Raw genomic sequence first — 20,824 nt, 5'->3', positions numbered from 1 at the left:
CGTATGACAATTCCATAACCATCTAAAATATTTCAACAGCTGATGCCCTCAATGAGACGCAAATATACAAGTATACTGGAGACCCTGGGCTCACTGTTAAAAATGACACCCAGCACCTTTATTAAAACTCCCACTAAGGCGGCAGTATAACTTAGCCACTTGTTTTGGTTGGGATAAAAATATACCTTCAATGTTTTATTCTTCTAAGCTTTAACCCTCCCCTACCTATGCCACTCATGCCTAAGATGTGTGCTGTTGGTTCACATAAAACATGTGACCATCACAAAGTAGTCTTCACGTCCTGGATTAGTCCTTTATATGGTGGATTGTATTTTGCAGTTGGCCACCAGAAAGTCTTACCAAGACAAATGGTCCTTCTTGTTTTTCCACTATAGCATGCACAGATCCATGGCGTTGCTCTCTTAGGAACTTGCTAGATCACACCAAACCACAAGTCATTGAATTGACGTTCGTCTTTTTATTTTTTGCAATCAGATTTTTATTAGAACATAAGAAGTCTGACAAATGAGATGACACCATTCAGTCCATCAAGCTTGTTTGTTTAGCTAAGAGCTAAGCTGTCCCAATATCTTATCCAACTACTTCTTAAAGGTTGTCAAGATTTCTGCTTCAACAACATGTCTCAGTAGTTTGTTCCAGGTTCCCACAACTCTTCATGTCAAGAAATGTTTCCTGGCTTCAGTCCTAAATGAAGTTCCCCTTAATTTCCACTAATGTCCTCAAGTATGTGATTCATCCTTAAGATGAAAGAATTCTCCTGGATCTGCTTTATCAATGCCTTTGGGGATTTTGAAAATCTGGATTAGGTCCCCACGCCGTCTCCTCTGCTTAAGACTAAACAGGTTTAATTCTCTGAGTCTGTAGGAGTAGGACATGTCCTTACGTTCTGGGATAGACTTGGCTGGTCTTCTCTGCAGTACTTCAAGTGCTGCTACGTCTTTTTGTATTTGATGACCAGAACTACACACAATACTCCAGATGCAGTAACACTAGTCCATTATATGGTCCAACTGTAACATCCAGGGTCACCCGATGTGTGGTTTTCATAACAAATTGGGCTATTTTAAAAGTGTTGTCCAGGCAAAAATTTTGATTTGGGGTATTTTTAAAGTTTCTTGGGCTATTATTAAAGGTTCTTCTAGGAGAAGAAAACATCCTGGATATCAGCAAATCTTTGAGATGCAAAAACATCAACAGCAGCAAAACTACGTTTAGAGCCCAAGCACTCCTACTGGTCATCAACAGCGTCATTTATAGGGCTGGACCACAATGCCATTAGGCAGATTTTCATGCAACTGTCATGTGGCTGGAAATATTTTCTGGACCTGGCAACCCTGATAACATCCCTTGATTTATATTCAACACTTTTTTTACAATATAACCTAACATTTCATTTGCCTTTTAAATCGCTTGGGTGATGAAAACTTTGAGTCAAAATAAACCTCCAAATCTTTTTCAGAGGTTGCTTTCTGTAGGATGGTGTCTCCCATCTTATTTTATAATTGATGTTTTTGTTGGACCTTACATATCAGCTTTAGTTGTAATGTGCTCCTTTCTTATATTTCCCATTCACATAAGTCTCCAAGACCCACTCCTGCATTTCCCACATCATATTAGATGAAACCCATCTAGCATTAAATGGCATATGAAATAGGAGGATTATGCTGGTTTTCTGCAAATCGGGGAATTGTGCCACATGGCTGTAGTCCCCTACAATGCAGGTAATGTGCCTCATTTAGGACTTCGTGAGCAACCACTTGTCTGACACAAAGTCAAACCAGCGGTACCCAAGGATTCTCCGAAGTGACACTATGCCTAAGAAGTCCAGTATTCATTGCAGGTCAATGGATAGCGTCCATGTCTCACACCAATATAGCAAAAACAGGAAGCACCAGGACTCTATAAAGACTTGAATCTTCGTCCTTTTGCTCTCCCAATCCGTCTACTGATTTCATAGGAAGAGTGACCAAAGACATGAATGACAAGGTCGACACTCTCTCCGCAGACAGACACACTGCTGATGACTGTACCTAAGACGTCATTGGTTTTTATCTAAGACACTCACAAGCCCAGACACTCAGACTCCTCACCCAGTCTCTCGAGAGCGCCAATAAGAGCCTTCATTGACTCCAAGAAGATCACACCAGTGTTGGCAAAGTCAAGATCAGTGAATCTTTCCTCACCAACAGATGCCCCACATTGTGAGGAAGCATCAGTTACGGCACTACAGCCATGTGTCGCGATTCCCTGAGGGTGATAGGATCCTCATTATTACATGACCTGATTCCCTAAAACTCATAGTAGAAAATAGCAAATATGAATAATGAATCAATAAATAATAGTAAAAAAAAAAGTTGTATTCATAAGCCACTGTTTTGCCTTTGCTACTGTGTTTCAGTGAAAAAAAACTCAAAAACAGTAAGTCAGCATTGCTGTGAACACTCTAAGAAGTGCAAAGAAAGTTCTGGGACTTTGAAGTGCAAGCAGCAGGGAACAAGTAATGCCACTTGGTAAGGATGGGTAGCGATCAGGCTAGTTTCTAAATGCATATTTTTCAAATTGTTACATTTAACTTGATAGCATTTCTACCAGAGTGAAAAGTTGCAACTCATTTTTGGACTCTGTGGAAGGAACCCACATGGATAAACAAAGAACAAGCACTATAATTTTGCAAAATGACCTGTCACTCCGGTAATGTCAGAAAAGCAAAAGCTTTGGTGTGCAGAGAGGTTTTTTTCATTGATTGGTTACTCCTTTTCTTAGAATTTAATTTAATTTGCACTGTTATATGTATGTTTGAAAAGGTTGAAGTTATGGAGTCAGGTTTCATCAGGGGTACAGCCTTCAGCCTGAAGTCCTACTGTGATGTCTTTTCTGTTTGCAGTCAACAGCCACCCTCAGAGAACCAGCCCTGTCCCAAGCCACCTCTTAAAAGTGATCGTCGTTCATTACATTGGCATGTTAAGTGACCCTGCAGGTGAGCAGAAATAGCAACTGCTGAGAAAGATAATGAATGACAAGAAAAGTGAATTAAAAGAACAAAGAGGGACACTAACTGATTCATGGCATGTGCTCTGAGTACATCACTCGTACCCATTGAATAATGAATAGGACGATCGCTGCCTACTCAAAACTTTATTTGCTTCTGAAAATGTCATTTTGACAATGCCTATCTTAAATATCATACCATTTACATTGCGATTGGGAGGCAGTTAGAGGGCTGGAAAAATAGCAGTACCACACCAGACCAGGGGGTGGCGAGCTGCACTAACTCTCTCTCTCTTTCTCAATCCTCTGCAGACCATCCACGGGAAATCCCACTAGGTTCTGACACCAGTGATGACGTCACTTCTGGTACCGGGGCTATTGAAGATGTCACTTCCGGTCCCGAAGAGGAGACTTCTGGGTCCGGTGCTAATGGTGATGTCACTTCCGGTTCCAACGACATCACTTCCGGTTCCGGAACCAATGACGTCACTTCCTGTATTGGCCTTTAAAGCCGCCATCTAGCCTCCATACGATCAGTTCTGTTTTGGACGCTGAATTGTGAACATCTCACATAAATTCAACTTTTTGCAGCCAGGGCATATTATATTGGGTGGCTGCCCCAGACCTTTCTCGATGTCTTTTTGTTGTTCTTGTGACACATGCTATTTCTGAATTTCAGAAGTACCAAGTATATAATAAAATATATCTGGTAAGAGATGACAAGTAAAGGCAGTTCTGCTAAACATCATCCTATACAGGACCATGTCTAAATATCCTTCTTACTGTAAAGCAGCTTCTGTTTCCTTCATGTTTTAGTAATTTTATTAAAGCAGAAGCCTTTTCCAAACTTATTAAACAAGAATCAGGCCAGTCTGTAACTTTACACAAACAGAAAGACCTTTTGTTCAAATTGCACTCATACAAACCATCAGCTAAACACTGTAACTTAATAGGCCTTAACAAAGCTCTCGAGCACATCCTCCGATACAACTAATCAGCAAATAACTGACATTACATGAAATTTCAAGTTGGAACAACTCTTTGTTATCGTGAAAAATGATACCCTTGTATTCCAATGTTCTGTATAAACACATTTGACCAGATGAAGATAACAGTCGCTATATCCTGAGGATGGTCTTTCACTACTTTAGGTATCTTTGAAATGATAAATGTTATCTTGCTCTAATTCATTGTCCATTTGGCTTTCAAAAGTATTAAACTTACTTGTGGTCAGTTATTGCTTTATGCCTTGACCATTTTCTTAGTTATATATAAAACCTGGTGCCATGCCATGCAGCAGCCTTTTTACGGAAGCTCTTTCATTCTTTGTTTTTTTTTTTTCATTTTTTTGGAAAACTTTCTTATTTTATCAGCAATTAATGTTGTTAATTAATAATGTTAAGATTTAGCCTCTGGTTTGTTACTATATGATACTATCATTTTTTAAATGGATTTTTAAACTGAAGATATGCTGCTGTAATCACAAACCCAAGCTTTGGCCTGTCTCAACACCTTTTCATACGAGTTACGAACTTGAGAGATTTCATGGCGTGAGCATAGAGGATCTAAAGCAGGGGTCTCCAACTCCAGTCCAGGGACCTCATGTATAAACAGTGTGTATGTACAAAAATGTTGCATAAGCCCGTTTCCACGCTCAAATCGTGATGTATAAAACCTAAACTTGGCGTAAGGGCCACTCACATTTTCACGCTAGCTCAAACCCTGGCTTACGCAAGTTCTCTGCTCGGTTTTGCAAACTGGCGGCACCCAGCGTCAAAGCAGTGCTTTTGTTCCAGTGTGGTTTCCCTTTCTTTTTTAGATCCACACCCCTGATGTAGCTTTATAAATATACTGAAATTAACTGCATATTGTTTATTAGTTTAATGCATCTGATTGTAATTAATCTGTAACAATATAATGGTCAAACTATTCTCAATATCATAGCTGCTTTAGCGTTGTTACTCTCACTGCACCTTCTTCTTCTTCTTTCAGCTGCTCCCGTTAGGGGTTGCCACAGCGGATCATCTTTTTCCATATTACTCTCACTGCACCACTCTGAGTATTTATATCACTGTATCTGAGTGGGGAATCACAGATCTACAGCAGCTGATCAAAAAGAGAATTATCAGTATACAGCATCAAGCACACGCTGCCTTAGCCATGCTGTCTATTGAACTGCTCCCATATGGCAAACGCTTCAGAGCCTTCCCTGTAGGGACATCGCGGTTCAGAAACAGTTTCATCCCAAGAACTATAAACGCAATCAATCAGTCTATTAAGTGCTCCTTGTAGAACTGTTTGTACTTATAAGTAAAATTACCTCATTGTAAACTTGCGATACCGTTATAATATTGCACAACCTGCGCCACTTTATAAACCACGTATTTACATATGACGACGATATCATTTTTAAGATGAAATGCAGCAAAATATGTTTGTTACATTATACAGATAAAATGTTAACATCATTTAAATAATCTATAGTGTTAATAATTAAACATGTGAGGACAGGGTGTCACAGCGCTAGCGACGATTTGGTGCTATGTTCACAGCTTGTTCCTGTCTCACGCTGTATTCTTGCTGGGGCTGGTGTGACACTGGAAGGATAGATGGATAGAATAATTAAACATGTACTACGAAGATATTTCAATGTTCCTTAAAAGTTTTGAAGAATCAGCGTTCAAAGCCTACAGATGGCTTAACATTTATTACAGAGCTGATTGTGTGGCGATTGGGGGTTAGTATGTTTGAAAGAGACAGTACTGCTGCAATAAATGATTTCATCGAAGGTCACACACAGCGTGGAAAGCATCTTGCGGGAGGCAGGAACAATCTCGGGATGGGGCGCCAGCTTGTCACTATCACTGCACCACTGTGTTCCCATGTTTAATACATGCTTTAATTGATATGATATGAATACTGAAATGATATCAGGTATACATCTTAGTATTTAAATTATTCAGAGAGCTGTATTATCACAAATGTAATGGATTCTGTGTCCAGCCGGAGGAAGAGACTGTTTAAGAAGCACGTAGTACTTAACAGACATAGATGATCAAATATAAAACAAAGCCATTAACGTGCTACTTTAGTTACGGTGGTATTTGAGACACTAGTAAATTAAACGATTTAAAGATGAAGTTTATGATATTCTACTTTAATGACAAAATAAGCTATGTGATTAAAGTGGAAATTCTGAGATTAAAGTTGACATTTCAAGCTTTTTTCTCACTGTGTCCCTATTTTTTTTTCTTTTCTCTGTATCCTAATAAGCTGTCATATGACACTTAGACGGTGGGCTACGACTCGCCTTTTCATGCCGACTTTGATATCTGACAACTTTTTTATCTTGGGCACTGTGCAACTTTGTGAACTTGAGCTTTCGAGTTTCTCCGACACTCTGTGTCACTCTATCAACTTCCTTTTGTTGTTTATACCACTGTTTAAACCAACAAATAGTACATTTTTCATTGCCTCCATTTGGTATTCGCTGAAATTCTTCTATTTCCCCCATGCATTTACCATTGTCTTTTCACAGAGCTCTGAGTTGAGGGCTATTTATATTGATTTGCATATTCAAAGAGGCTTAATTCTAGGAGGAGTTGGGGTGGGGCAGCAGGTGTGTGCACATGCGTTACTCTTCATGCTGACCAGGATTTATGGAGCGGAAGAACGTGGAAGTTGGAGAGCGCACAGATGTATGCATCTGGAATTTTTTGTGCATATGCACATTTCCGCTTTTGTCCATACGCCATGTTTTAGTGTGAATTCTACGCACAGCGTTATGCATGAGGCCCATGGAGGGCTACTGTGGCTGCAAGTTTTCATTCTAACTCTTTTCTTAATCAGTGACCAGTTTTTGCTTCTAATTAACAATTTCCCTTTATTTTAATTGACTTTTCTTGAGACTCTGACCATTGAATTGATTATTTTTAACCTTACCTAAACATAAATTTGATGTGAAGTAAGCCAACAAATGACCAACTAAGTTGGGGCCTCAATTTCCAACCTTCATTCAGTTTCTTAATTTGAAGCCAATTCTCCTTGCTAATTAAAGCCATTATTTAATTCCGTGGTGCTCATTCTGCCATGGCAGACATTTCCAAAACTGTTAATTTTCTTTTTTAAGAGCACTGTCAAAATGTTTTGTGGACCTGAGCAGATCAACATTACTGAGGCCTTCGCCTTTCTTTATTTTCTGTTATTGTGTGATGGACGCAGGTTGTTGTTTATCCATCCATCCATCCATCCATCCATCCATCCATCCATCCATCCATCCATCCATCCATCCATCCATCCATCCATCCATCCATTATCCAACCCGCTATATCCTAATTACAGGGTCACAGGGGTCTGCTGGAGCCAATCCCAGCCAATACAGGGCGCAAGGCAGGAAACAAACCCCAGGCAGGGCGCCAGCCCACCACAGGGCACACACACCCACACCCACACACACTAGAGCCAATTTAGGATCGCCAATGCACCTAACCTGCATGTCTTTGGACTGTGGGAGGAAACCGGAGCACCCGGAGGAAACCCACGCAGACATGGGGAGAACATGCAAACTCCATGCAGGGAGGACCCGGGTAGCGAACCTGGGTCTCCTTACTGCGAGGCAGCAGTGCTGCCCACTGCACCACCGTGCCACCCGTTGTTGTTTATGTGTTGATTCATTTTGTGTCTTAATATTGTTTGGTTGCTATTTAAGGAAAAAAAGAAATAATTAAGGGGCCTGAGTCTTAACTTGTGCAGCAATTAAAATTAAGGCAAAAAGTTAATTAGCATCAAAATCTGGTCACTAATTAAAAGAAGGGTTAGAATGAAAACCTGCAGCCACAGTAGCTCTCCAGGATCAATCAATCAATCTATCTATCTATCTATCTATCTATCTATCTATCTATCTATCTATCTATCTATCTATCTATCTATCTATCTATCTATCTATCTATCTATCTATCTATCTATCTATCTATCTATCTATCTATCTATCTATCTATCTATCTATCTATACATTGAAATGTTTACAATGAGAACAGCCCAACAAGACTTTGTCAGTCACCAGTTATCTAACTCATCCTCTTTTCAAATAATGAGTTGGAGATTTGCAACCCCGAATTAACATTCCTGTATGTAGTGTTTGACCTGCAATTAACATTTTTTGGTGCAGGACAGGGTATTGTATGAGATATTTACAGAGGTAACCACTAGAGGGTAGCAATGTAGTGTTTACACATCAGTCTACTGGGTAGCAATCATACATCACATTAGTCGTGTCTTGATTTAAGCTTGATGGCAAGTGTGTGTGTACGTTTATTTCTAAAAGAAATTTTGGAATATTAGAAGACAAATAAAAATACTAAAGAACAGGAAAAAAAAACAGTAGCCTTCCCTTATGTTCACTGAAGCAATGAGCACTTTAGAAACTTTTCAAGAACTGGCCACCCAGCTGAAGTGCTGTGTTTCCAATCTTCTCTTTTATATTTTTGTAGTGTGAGAGGAAGCGTTATCTGTTTTTATGTTTTCCAAATTCATGATGATGCAACTACCCTTTGCCAGCTCCAACATTGTAAAAAACAGAAAGATCAAGTTCTTAAGTAGACAAAAAATCACACTATTTCAGAAAGAGTAGAGTATTTGTTTTGAAAAAAAAAGTTTCTGTACTATAGACAAATTTTATTTCAAAACTATTTCAATATCAGTAATTCATTATATGTGCGTAACATACAGTGCCTCACGAATGTATTCATCTCCCTCAGTGTTTGTCCTATTTTGTCTCATCACAATCTGGTATTGAAATTGTTTTTCATTTGGAGTTTATGAAATAGGCTTAACAATATAGTCCAAATTATTGAATTGGAATGAAAATAACATACGTTGTATATACAGTATATAAATACAAAGAAGTAAAAACTGAAATGTTTTGAGTGCCTATGTATTCATCCCCTTTCCTATGAAACCCCTAAATAAGCTCTGGTCCTGCCAATTAACCTCAGAAGTCACATAATGGCTGATTAGGGTCCACCAATGTGCAATCAAAGTGTCACATGATCTGTCACACGATCAAGGAGCACTCTGAACAGGTCAGAGACAAAGTTCTGGAGAAGTACAGATCAGGGTGGGTTTATAAAAAATATTGCCAAATTCCAATATTCCATGGAGCACCATTAAATCCATTATAACAACATCATGGCATCACTACAAAGATGACAAAAGTAGGCTGCCCATCAAAAATCACAGACTGGACAAGAAGGGCATTAATCAGAGACGTAATAAAGACACAATGGGTACCACTGAAGGAGCTTCAGAGGTCCACAGCGGAGATAGGAGTATCTGTCCATAGGACCACTTTAAACTGTACAGTCCACAGAGAGGGGCTTTATGGAATAGTGGCCAGAAAAAAAAGCCATTGTTTAACAAAAAAATAACAAAAAGTATTTGGAGTTTGCATTAATTATGACAGTAGTGAGAAGTGAAGCATGACGACACCTTTTATTGGCTAACTAAAAAGATTACAGTATGCACGCTTTTGAGGCAACTCAGGTCCCTTTCTTCAGGCAAGTTTGCAAAGTTGGCATAAATTATGATATAAATTTAAAAAATAGCATGATCTTCATTTTCAGCCAGACACTTTTCTTCATCTTCCACAGATGCCATTTTAGTCTTGCAAATGCCCGCTGAGCACTGTCTTCAGATGTAGCAGCTTTCATTGCAGAGATTATGGACCCCACCTGCTTAAGTTCATCGATCGTTTCAATCCCCTGAGCACCAATAGGTAACTTGGCGGACACATTGACGTGGTGCCCCAGTTTTCCTGCTCTGTCACTGTCATGTCATGATGTTCAGCAGCTCCTGCACCTGCTGTTCCAGTTTGGTCAACACTACAGCGTTGCCAGCATATGGTGCATCTGTAAATGTGAGCCCCTCACCTCTGCTTCTACCCCAGTGTGCCTGTCCAGACTTTTTGTTAGTCAAATATCACCTTTAAAAGTAATGTCAATAGCAGGTACCCTAATGCACTTCAGTGTGGACTATAAAGCAGTCACAAAGAACAGAAGTTTTACTTCAGACTACCACAAACCACAATAATAAGCAAGTTAAACATTAGTTACTCACTTAGCTGAAGGGGAGAATATTTGAAATTCAGTTTCACAAACATCACCATTTTTCTAGCTGTGCCCCTTTTTGCCTTAACCTTTGTAAATAAAATCCAAAGGTGTGCTGGAATCTTTGCACTTCAGTGTTGACTGGGCTCTACTGCATTGTTTGAAGGCCAGAACAGAATGTGCTTATCTTGGGCTATTTACACATTTGATAACAACTATGGAAATATGTGCTGAATTATTAGGCTTGCCCTAGGTGGTCAACAGAAGCTTTTTTTTGCTTTTTACTGCACATTTCCTATTAGCATATACACACATAAATGTTTTTCATTTTTATCAAACTGCTTCACTCCCTTGATATTCAAAAATGTTTCAGAGGAGAAAGAAATATGTAATTGCTAATGCTTCAGTTATAATGAATATGTGGTGAATGTCCATGTTAACATTGCATTCCATAAAGAAATATTGAGCAAAACAATATTTAACAATCTGTGATTCATCCTCAAATGTGCTGGTGTCTGTACTGCTGCAGCTCTAGAACTGGGGGCACACATTTTTCCCCAGCTTTAAGAGCATTTTGACCCTTATTAACCCACTTCTTTTCTCAGCTAACATGGTTTCTGCCTATTTCAGTTTTTCTTTACTTTATCAGCACATCACAATTTGGTCAATGACTTCTCCAGCAAAAAAAGATGAAGGATGACTGAGACAATGCTGATCTCTGCTCCTTCTTCCATCAGGGCACTACTTCAGCCTCATCCACATTTCTACATTGTAGTCTGAAAACGTGGACATTAGTCTCCATTTTCACCTACCCCTGTGTTTCCAGCCCCTGAAAATGGAGACCGGGTTTGCTTGTTACTAGTATGTGGCCCTTCTCTGACTGATTCCTGCCTATTACAACTTCACATTCCCCATTTGGTCTCCCTTTCTGGAAGAAAAACATATTTCAGCAAAGCAGACATTGAAGAGTTGCTTTCCATGGCGCTTGCTGTGCATCTAAATTGTGTTTTGTTTTACAGTCTGAATGCTGCACATATAAGCTAAAGGCAAATAAGTTACCAGTCGCTACAGTTCTGTGATAAATCCCACGGCCAACAGCATTACCATCCCTTCAAGGTTCGCCAGTTTTGGGTAAGATGTCAAAGCTGCCCGCATGCCAAGTGTAGGCAAACAGCCACACACGTCATATGTATTTTTGGGTGGTTTTAGTGTTAACAGAAATACTTTTGTATATGATGTAAAAATGCTAGTGTGGACAGAGACTGTTATCATTTATAAATACCATTTTTAAATGAAAATGAAGTAGTGTGGACATAAACTGAGGTTATCAGGGGAAGGGACACAAATTTTACCATTGGAGTTAAGATGGGAGTTAATGTGTATTATATGCTCAAACCAAGCATTATCAAATAAGATGTCCAATATTTACTGACAGTCCTCTTCTACGATACCATATTTGACTGCTCTCAGTAGTTAATGAATGATGAGGATGAAAGGGGCCTGGTATTGAAGTGGAATGAAAATAAAATACCTTATACATGTATAGATACTGCTCAAAAAATGAAAGGACTACTTTTTAATCCGAGTATAGCATCAAGTCAATGAAATGTCTGGGATTTTGATCTGGACAGTTAAGTAGCAGAGGGGCTTGTTAATCAGCTTCTGCTGCTTTGGTGTTAATGAAATGAACAACAGGTGACCTAGAGGGGCAACAATGAGTCAACCCCAAAAACAGGAATGAATGGTTTAACAGGTGGAGGCCACTGACATTTTTCCCTCCTCATCTATTTTTTCACTAGTTTTGCATTTGGCTACGGCCAGTGTCACTACTGGCAGCATGAGGCGATACCTGGACCCTACAGAGGTTGCACAGGTAGTCCAACTTTTTCAGGATGGCACATCAATACGTGCCATTGCCAGAATTTTTGCTGTGTCTCCCAGCACAATCTCAAGGGCAGGAAGGAGATTCCAGGAGACAGGCAGTTACTCTAGGAGAGCTGGACGGGGCAATAGAAGGACTTAACCCATCAGCAGGACTGATATCTGCTCCTTTGGGAAAGGAGGAACGGGTGAGCACTGCCAGAGCCACACAAAATGAACTCCAGCAGGCCACTGGTGTGAATGTCTGTGACCAAACAATCAGAAACAGACATCATGCGGGTGGCCTAAAGGCCCGATGTCCTCTAGTGGGCCATGTGCTCACTGCCCGGCACTGTGGAGCTCAATTGGCATTTGCCATAGAATACCAGAATTGGCAGGTCCACCACTGGCGCCCTGTGCTTTTCACAGATTAGAGCAGGCTTATCCTGAATACATGTGACTGACATGAAAGGGTCTGGAGAAGCCGTGGAGAATGTTATGCTGCCTGTAAACATCATTCAGCATGACCAGTTTGGTAGTGGGTCAGTGATGGTCTGGGGAGGCATATCGATGGAGGGACGCACAGACCTCTACAGGTTAGACAACGGCACCTTGACTGCCATTAGGTATCAGGATGAAATCCTTAGACCCATTGTCAGACCCTATGCTGGTGCAGTGAGTCCTGGGTTCCTCCTGGTGCACGACAATGCCAAGCCTCATGTGGGGAGAGTATGCAGGCAGTTCCTGGAGGATGAAGGAATTGATACCATTGACTGGCCCCCACGCTCACCTGACCTAAATCCAATAGAACACATCTGGGACATTATGTTTCGGTTCATCTGACATTGTCAGGCATGCGTGGGGGCCATACAAACTACTGAGTATGATTTTCAGTTGTTGCAATGAAATTTTGGCAAGATGGACTAGCCTGCCGCATCATTTTTTTACTTTGATTTTCGGAGTGTCTTTGAATTCAGCCCTCTGTAGGTTGATAATTTTCATTTCCATCAAACGATGTGGCATCGTTTCATTCCTAACACATTACCCAGTCCATATCAGTAGAGATATCCAGCAGGATTTTTTTTCCCATTGAGATCTAATGTGTTTTCAAAGTGTTCCTTTAATTTTTTGAGCAGTTTATATATATAAAAAAAAACAAATAAAATAAATAAGATGTGGTCCAACCAATTAACTTCAGAAGTCAAATAATTAGATGACTAGGGTCCACCAATGTGCAATCAAAGTGTCACATGATCTGTAACATGATGTCTGTATAAACAGACCTGTTCTGAAAGGCCCCTGACTCTGTAACATCACTAAGCAAGAAACATGAAGACCAAGGAGCACTCTGAACAGGTAAGAAACAAAGTTGTGGACAAGTATAGATCAGGGTTGGTTTATAAAAAATATCCCCAACTTTTATTACCCAATTGACCACCATTAAATTATTATAACAAAATGGAAAGAATATGGTACCACTACAAACCTGATGAGAGAAGGGCACCCACCAAAACTCACTGACCGGGCAAGGATGGCATTGATCAGAGATGCAATAAAGACACCAAGGATAACACTGAAGGAGCTGTAAAGAGTCACAGCGGAAATGGGAGTATCTGTCGATAGGACCACTTTAAGCTGTACACTCCACAGAGTGGGGTGTTATGGAAGAGTGACCAGAAAAAAAACTATTGCTTAAAGAAAAAAATAATAAAACACATTTGGAGTTGTGGGCGGCACGGTGGCGCAGTGGGTAGTGCTGCTGCCTCGCAGTTGGGAGATCTGGGGAACTGGGTTCGCTTCCCGGGTCCGCCCTGCGTGGAGTTTGCATGTTCTCCCCGTGTCTGCGTGGGTTTCCTCCGGGCGCTCCGGTTTCCTCCCACAGTCCAAAGACATGCAGGTTAGGTGGATTGGCGATTCTAAATTGGCCCTAGTGTGTGCTTGGTGTGTGGGTGTGTTTGTGTGTGTCCTGCGGTGGGTTGGCACCCTGCCCAGGATTGGTTCCCTGCCTTGTGCCCTGTGTTGGCTGGGATTGGCTCCAGCAGACCCCCGTGACCCTGTGTTCGGATTCAGTGGGTTGGAAAATGGATGGATGGATGGATGGACATTTGGAGTTTGCATAAGTGATGGCATAAATTAAGAATGACATGATCTTCATTTCAATCTTCATCTACAATACTATAATTGACTGCTCCCAGTAGTAAATGAATGATGAGGATGAAAGAGGCCTGGTATTTATATCAAATATGGTACATCTGCATTGACATTTTTTTCTCTTAGAACTTACATACTTGCTTTACTTTATTGCAATAAGAATGTGGAAGCTGCCTTGGTGTCGCACATAGAAATAAAACATCAGTGGAATCATAGAACATAAGGACAACATTAAACATCATTTGACAGCAGCCCCTAAAAACACGCACATATGCATCACCAGTGCGAGTTCACACCTCACAAGAACTAGCTCAAAGTTCAGTTCACACAGATGAAAATGAATAGATTCACGTTCATAATTCACTATTTCAATTTTGAACTAGTCCATGTTCAGTTCATTTTGTATTTTTTAAAGAGTTAGAATAAATGACCCATGAGTTTACATTTTTCAATTTTGCATGCCTTAGATTAGGCTATTACAGTGTTCTTGAATAAAATACAATAATTATGAAGACTTTTTTATTTAAATACACTGTACTGAGTTATACCCAGCAACAAACATGTATAACCATATATGCTAATATCCTCCAAGTCAAAAAAGAAATGAAATAGATGTAAGTAAACATATAAATTACCTCTCTGTTTCCAACCATATGACACAAATGGTGACTATTGGACCAGCGTGTAGGTGAACTAACCTATTATGATGCCAGTCAAAATTTGCGTCACATATTGCATGTCCAATAGGGAAAATATAAAATGGCCTCTCGAAGTACATTTTCCTAAAAGCAAAAGCGGAGCTTCACCGCATGCTCGTGTCAGCAGGGGTGCAGTTTAAGCACAAGCAGGCAGACACAGACACTGCCTATTTGATTTTATGTTATTTTTTCTGAATGCAAATAAATGGCAAAAAATTTGTATGAAATAAATATTCATAAAAATCCATTATTTGTGCTCATCCAAATACCTTATCCAGATTTGGCTCCACCCCTACATTACAAGGAGGGGCAAAACGTTTAATCTGGACCTGAACCAGATCCCGAATGTCACGTAAAACTGAACTAGCTCACATTCAAGTTCTTCATTTGCAAATACATTACGTTAAGTTCAACTTTCTTAGAAAAATTAGTTTGTTCAATGAACGCACTCTTTTGAACTAGTTCATGCACAACACTGTACATCACATTAGTTTATACAGCTCTTAATATCCAGATGGCCAGTTCATCCACCTCACAGCTTGTCAGTAAGTAAGGTAGGCTTTATTAAATGGGCAGCTAGGATAGTAGACAAAGCAAAGCAAATGACTTTGAGTTGTGCCACCGGAAGAAGGTACACCACAATGGTAAGAGAAACAGCACTGGAAGATAAACAAGAATTGAAAACAAAAGCAAAAGGTCAAAGATATTTAGCCACAAAACAAAATGGGATCCTAACTCAAAGTCAAAAGCCAGTGATTTGATATTCTTTTGTGAATCCGCAATCTTGGACAATGCAGCAACCCCTTGGCCCGTGATTATCATGCAGTGTGTAACCCTGAAAATTATTCCATAGCAGCCATATGATTACTGCTATAGCTATGCAAAATGGAATTGTGGCGATGCAAAACTATATCATCATCTTTAAAATGACAGAATTTTTAGAGACTTATATCAGAAATGGATTCAGTGTCACAAAAAACATATTTAAAAAAATTGAAAAACAATAGATCATATTCTGCTGAAAACATCAATTATTAACTCACTTTTAAAGAGTGAGTGTTTTTTATTAGTACACACACTTAAGATTAATTCTAAATTTAGATGCTACTTGTATTAGAGTGTATATACAAAAGTGCATTCCAAGTTGATTAATCGACCAGAGACAGAAAGAGATAAACGGAGAATCTTCTACAAAGGATGAAGTCATACAATACAATACAATACAATTTATTTTTGTATGGCCCAAAATCACACAAGAAGTGCTGCAATGAGCTTGAACAGGCCCTGCCTCTTGACAGCCCCTCAGCCTTGACTCTCTAAGAAGACAAGAAGAAACCTTTGTAGGGAAAAAATGGAAGAAACCTTGAAAGGCAGTTCAAAGAGACCCCTTTCCAGGTCAGTTGGGCGTGCAGTGGGTGTCAAAAAAAAAGAGAGTAAATACAATATAATACACAGAACAGCACACAAGTAATCCTCAATGCAGAATTCAACAATAGATGATATCACATAATACTGTATGATTTCAGTGGAATCCCACAAGTATCTGCCCTTGCAATGTTATTCTTTCTAATTTATAGTATAAACATACAATGGTTATCAAAACGTATGCAATTCTGAGATGACAGCAAAAAAAGAATGGGCTGAAAATACTGAAGCAGCAGGAAAAACAATTTTAGAAAATAAGGATAAGCTTCAAAAATGGGTGAACACTTGAAAAATAAAAAGTGCTAAACACAGACAAAAGGCACATTAAATAAAACTTAAATACAAGATGTAGGTAGCTAGCTTTCTTTTTTTGACACACTATTCTCATCATCTAGACAATATACAGAAAAAATTAAAAATTTCAATAAAATACTCTAATAATAGAGTAATGCTCTAATAAAAATCAAGGCATGTTTTGCTTGTCCTCTGTAATGCAATGGTGACACCACATTGGAGTACTTCGTGAACTTCTACTCTAAATGCTAAATGTCTCTAGAAGCTGTGCAGACAAGAGCAACCAAAGCCATCTTAGGACCAAAGGGCATGTCCTCCACGTCCTTTACAATACGTGACTTTTAGTTGTGTGTAACACTTACAGATTGCAGTTGCTGAACTTGTTGCCGAACCATGTCAAGTTGCTGGGCATGTCACATTTAGTGACTCTTGTGACCTTTCGGATCAGTCATGCACTCCTCTTTTTGTGACACCCAACAGTGTGCTGCCTGACAGAGCTGGGGCTGTATGAAGGGTTAATAGAGTTCAGCCACAGTCTCAGCCCTTTCATTTTTTCTTTTATCATTTTGTCATTTTATGAAACACAAGACACCAGAGAGATGAGCTTCTCTTCTTCTTGTGTGGTCTAAAATGTCTGCATTCCTTATTTCTTCGTAGCTGCATTATATGCATTGAACTTCCAGGTGACCATTCACTGATTGTCAACTCTTTTGCACACAAGCCTGCCGCTATGACAAAAGAAAAAAATCAAACCTGTTGGACTTCATCAGAGTGGGTCATGGACTAGTCGGAGTGAGTTACTGACCTTGTCACATTATGGATTCATGGGAGTGCCCCACTGCTGGCCCCTGACTTGGTATGATTACGCAAATGAAAGCTACGATAGAAATCGCTGAAAAAGTCACATAATGTGACATAGCATTAAGAGACCCAAGTAATCAAAACTCTTACATTTGGAGTAAACAATACTGTTGGGGGCCCCAATCCAGGCCTTCAATATTCTCAAAAACATCTATAATGTTGATCCAGCAGCATTCTTTCAGTTAAATAATGAACCACACAGTCAAGAACACCAATGAAAACTAAGGAACAGGACACCTTAAGACTGAAGCCAGGAAGCAGTTTTTTACATAAAGGGTGGTGGTAATCTGGAACAAGTTACTGAGACATGGAGTTAATAGCAGATACATTGACAACTTTAAAAACGTATCCTGAAGAGACATTGGACAGCTTAGCTATTAGTTAACCTAACAAGTTTTCTGGAGCTGACTACTTTTGTTAACATGACATCATGCTAGAGCTTCTACTAGGTGAAGGGCTGAAATTGAGGGATGATCACCTTTGTGATACTATTAAGCTTCTATGTCAATTAAGTTTCCAAATCAATCAAAGAATTAAAATATATTTATAAAATTAGACACTTTTAATCACAACTACTCTTACCTCTTTAATGAAGAGCTCTTCTTCAGCTTCACTACTGCTAGATCTGAATGACTGGTTTTCTTCTTGGCTGGCTGTGTGTGAAGCCCCAGGATCTTTTTTAACATACTTTTTCTTTTTGTTATCATCTCTCACTACCCATCTGTGCCTGCTAATAACAAATTGCTTATGCTGAGGAAGTTCAGTGAAAACATCATCATCATCATCATCATCATCATTGTCATCTTCACCAGAAGAGGAGGAATCTGCATCAGAGCCCTCATCAATGAAGAGCTCCTTGCTACAACTTGATTGGCAACTACTTGAGATTTCACAATCTGAAAATGTGATTGAACTGGGCTTGTGCTTAATTATTCGATGCTCGCCACTTGTATTTAATGTGTTTTTGTTGGTGAAATCACAGTCTTCAGGATTTGATGGACAGTCTGTATACTTATTACACTCTCCAGCTGGATGAACAAGATCTTGGAAGTCACTTTCGGTCTTTAGGTTGACATCTGTCTTACAATTTAGTGTTTCTTCTTCACACAATACACTACCCAGTCTCTCAAATGAAGCATTACGAGAATTAATTGCAGATTTGCTACTGCACTCCTCCATGTTAGCTTCACATCGACAGGAAAGTACATCGTCATCACAGACCATGGAGGAATCCCGCCAAGTAATGACAGAAGGTGACAAAGATTCTGTATCTGGCTGATGTGATCGACTTTCCATTCCAAGTCTTTCACTCTTTACAAAGGATAAGTAGGATTTAATAACCCAAATGATTGCATTATTTTCTCTTTTTCATCAGTAGGTGACTTCTGTGGCATTTTTAAATGGTGAAAACAGATGGATACTTGAAATGCTGATTTCTTCATGCAGACAGCACAACCTGAGAAATAATATATACATAAATAGTTAAATTTGAAGGTTCCATGGGGTGAAAAGAAAAAATGTAAACATTTTGATTAAGCTGTTTTTAATCAAATCCCTTATTCATTTACAACTGTCCATTTACTGAAAAGCAGGTACAGGCAGCCTGCTTTCTGATGGTCCCGGGACCCCTACCAATCTTGGTTTGACACTCAGTCCAAGGCAAGAAAAAAAACAAAAAAACCCCAAGAGTTTACCTTCTAAGCTACAGAAACCTTCAGGAGACCTGTAATGGTCTTCTTAAACATGGGAGCGATAAGGTCTGTTATCTTCTCATGACAGATTATCGTTTTTAATTTGTTACAATATTGTTTGTTCTGTTTTATAACAACATTGTATCAGTAAAGAGTACCTTAAAGATTGAAGTTCCATTTTATAAACTAAACTCTTATAATCCATTGAGAGTGAAGAATGAATCATGCATTGGTCACATGTTGCCTTACCCATGTTTTCTTCTTTAGATAGATAGATAGATAGATAGATAGATAGATAGATAGATAGATAGATAGATAGATAGATAGATAGATAGATAGATAGATAGATAGATAGATAGATAGATAGATAGATAGATAGATACTTTATTAATCCCAAGGGGAAATTCACATACTCCAGCAGCAGCATACTGAAGTATGTGAATTTCCCCTTGGGATTAATAAAGTATTTATTATTATTTTTGAAATCTATTATGACTAAACAGATTATTTTCCATCCATCCATTATCCAACCCACTATATCCTAACTACAGGGTCACGGGGGTCTGCTGGAGCCAATCCCAGCCAACACAGGGTGCAAGGCAGGAAACAAACCCCGGGCAGGGCGCAAGCCCACCGCAGGGCACGCACACATACACACCAAGCACACACACTAGGGACAATTTAGGATCGCCAATGCACCTAACCTGCATGTCTTTGGACTGTGGGAAGAAACCAGAACACCCGGAGGAAACCCACACAGACATGGGGAGAACATGCAAACTCCACGCAGGGAGGAGTCAGGAAGTGAACCCGGGTCTCCTAACTGCGAAGCAGCAATTCTATTCCCTGTGCCACCATGCCGCCCCAGATTATTTTCATAAAAGATATTTATTCTTTATCAGAGTTCTTTTAAAGTTGAATGATCTATTTTCAAAGAAATAAATGGAGAAGAATTATAGGAATTTATAGGGTACCTTGTGTGGTGGGCCCCCAAACCTGTATTTGTATGAGGTTTTACCATCAGACTAAGCAAAGTTGTACAGTGTGACCGGAATAGAGTTTAAGATTAAAAATATACTGAAGTGTGCTGTGTGAAAAGATGTGTAGACTAAGAGCAGATATGTAATATTAGAATCCTATTTATTAATTCCAGCTATGACAAGCTATTATTTAAAAAAAAGTTGGGTGGAATGAGAGTTATACTGTACTATCGGAGAAAAGCTAAAATTGTAAGCTTATACATTCTGATTAATGATCAGGACTGTAGGACAAAGTGGGCTTTGTCCATTCTGCTAGGCTTTAGTGGCACACCAGGCCTGTTAAGAAAGCAAATTTAACAGGGATGCAGGTATCCAGTCACGGTCCAAGCTAAGTGACTGAACTTCCGCTTATACCAGGATCTGCCTGGACTTCATCTGATAACAAAGGTGTAAATCAGAGTTGAACTAACATCTCACCAGAGGCCCCTCTGCAGACTTCTTGAGCCAGAAGGAGCAAAATGGACTCGAGCCAGAACAGAGAGCTGTTAATCAAAGAATGACAACTCTGAAGGACAGAAGAACTTGCCTATGAGGATATACTGATTTTTGAAGTGGAAGTGGCTTAAATCCAATCAGGAGAAGTTATACATTTCCTTTAAACTAGTTACACTCATCTTCCTGGGAGATTCTTGGGACACACTTACTGAACTTCTTGAAGATTCTTTCAAGGCACACACTCTGGGATTCTCTTA

At 39.5% G+C, this 20,824-nt stretch overlaps 1 protein-coding gene across 1 annotated transcript in view; it reads right to left on the bottom strand.

The window, feature by feature from the left end:
* Positions 1-20,824, bottom strand: part of stard13b (StAR-related lipid transfer (START) domain containing 13b) — a 511,429-nt gene that overhangs the window by 457,610 nt on the left and 32,995 nt on the right. Inside the window, exon 2 of the mRNA XM_051927182.1 lies at positions 17,984-18,857. Coding sequence (XP_051783142.1) covers positions 17,984-18,697 — 714 coding nt within the window. The 5' untranslated portion in view covers positions 18,698-18,857. The remainder of the gene's footprint in view (positions 1-17,983; positions 18,858-20,824) is intronic.

This window comes from Erpetoichthys calabaricus, chromosome 4, assembly GCF_900747795.2.
Source record: "Erpetoichthys calabaricus chromosome 4, fErpCal1.3, whole genome shotgun sequence".
NCBI lineage: Eukaryota > Metazoa > Chordata > Cladistia > Polypteriformes > Polypteridae > Erpetoichthys > Erpetoichthys calabaricus.
This window is presented reverse-complemented; position numbering and strand designations above follow the sequence as displayed.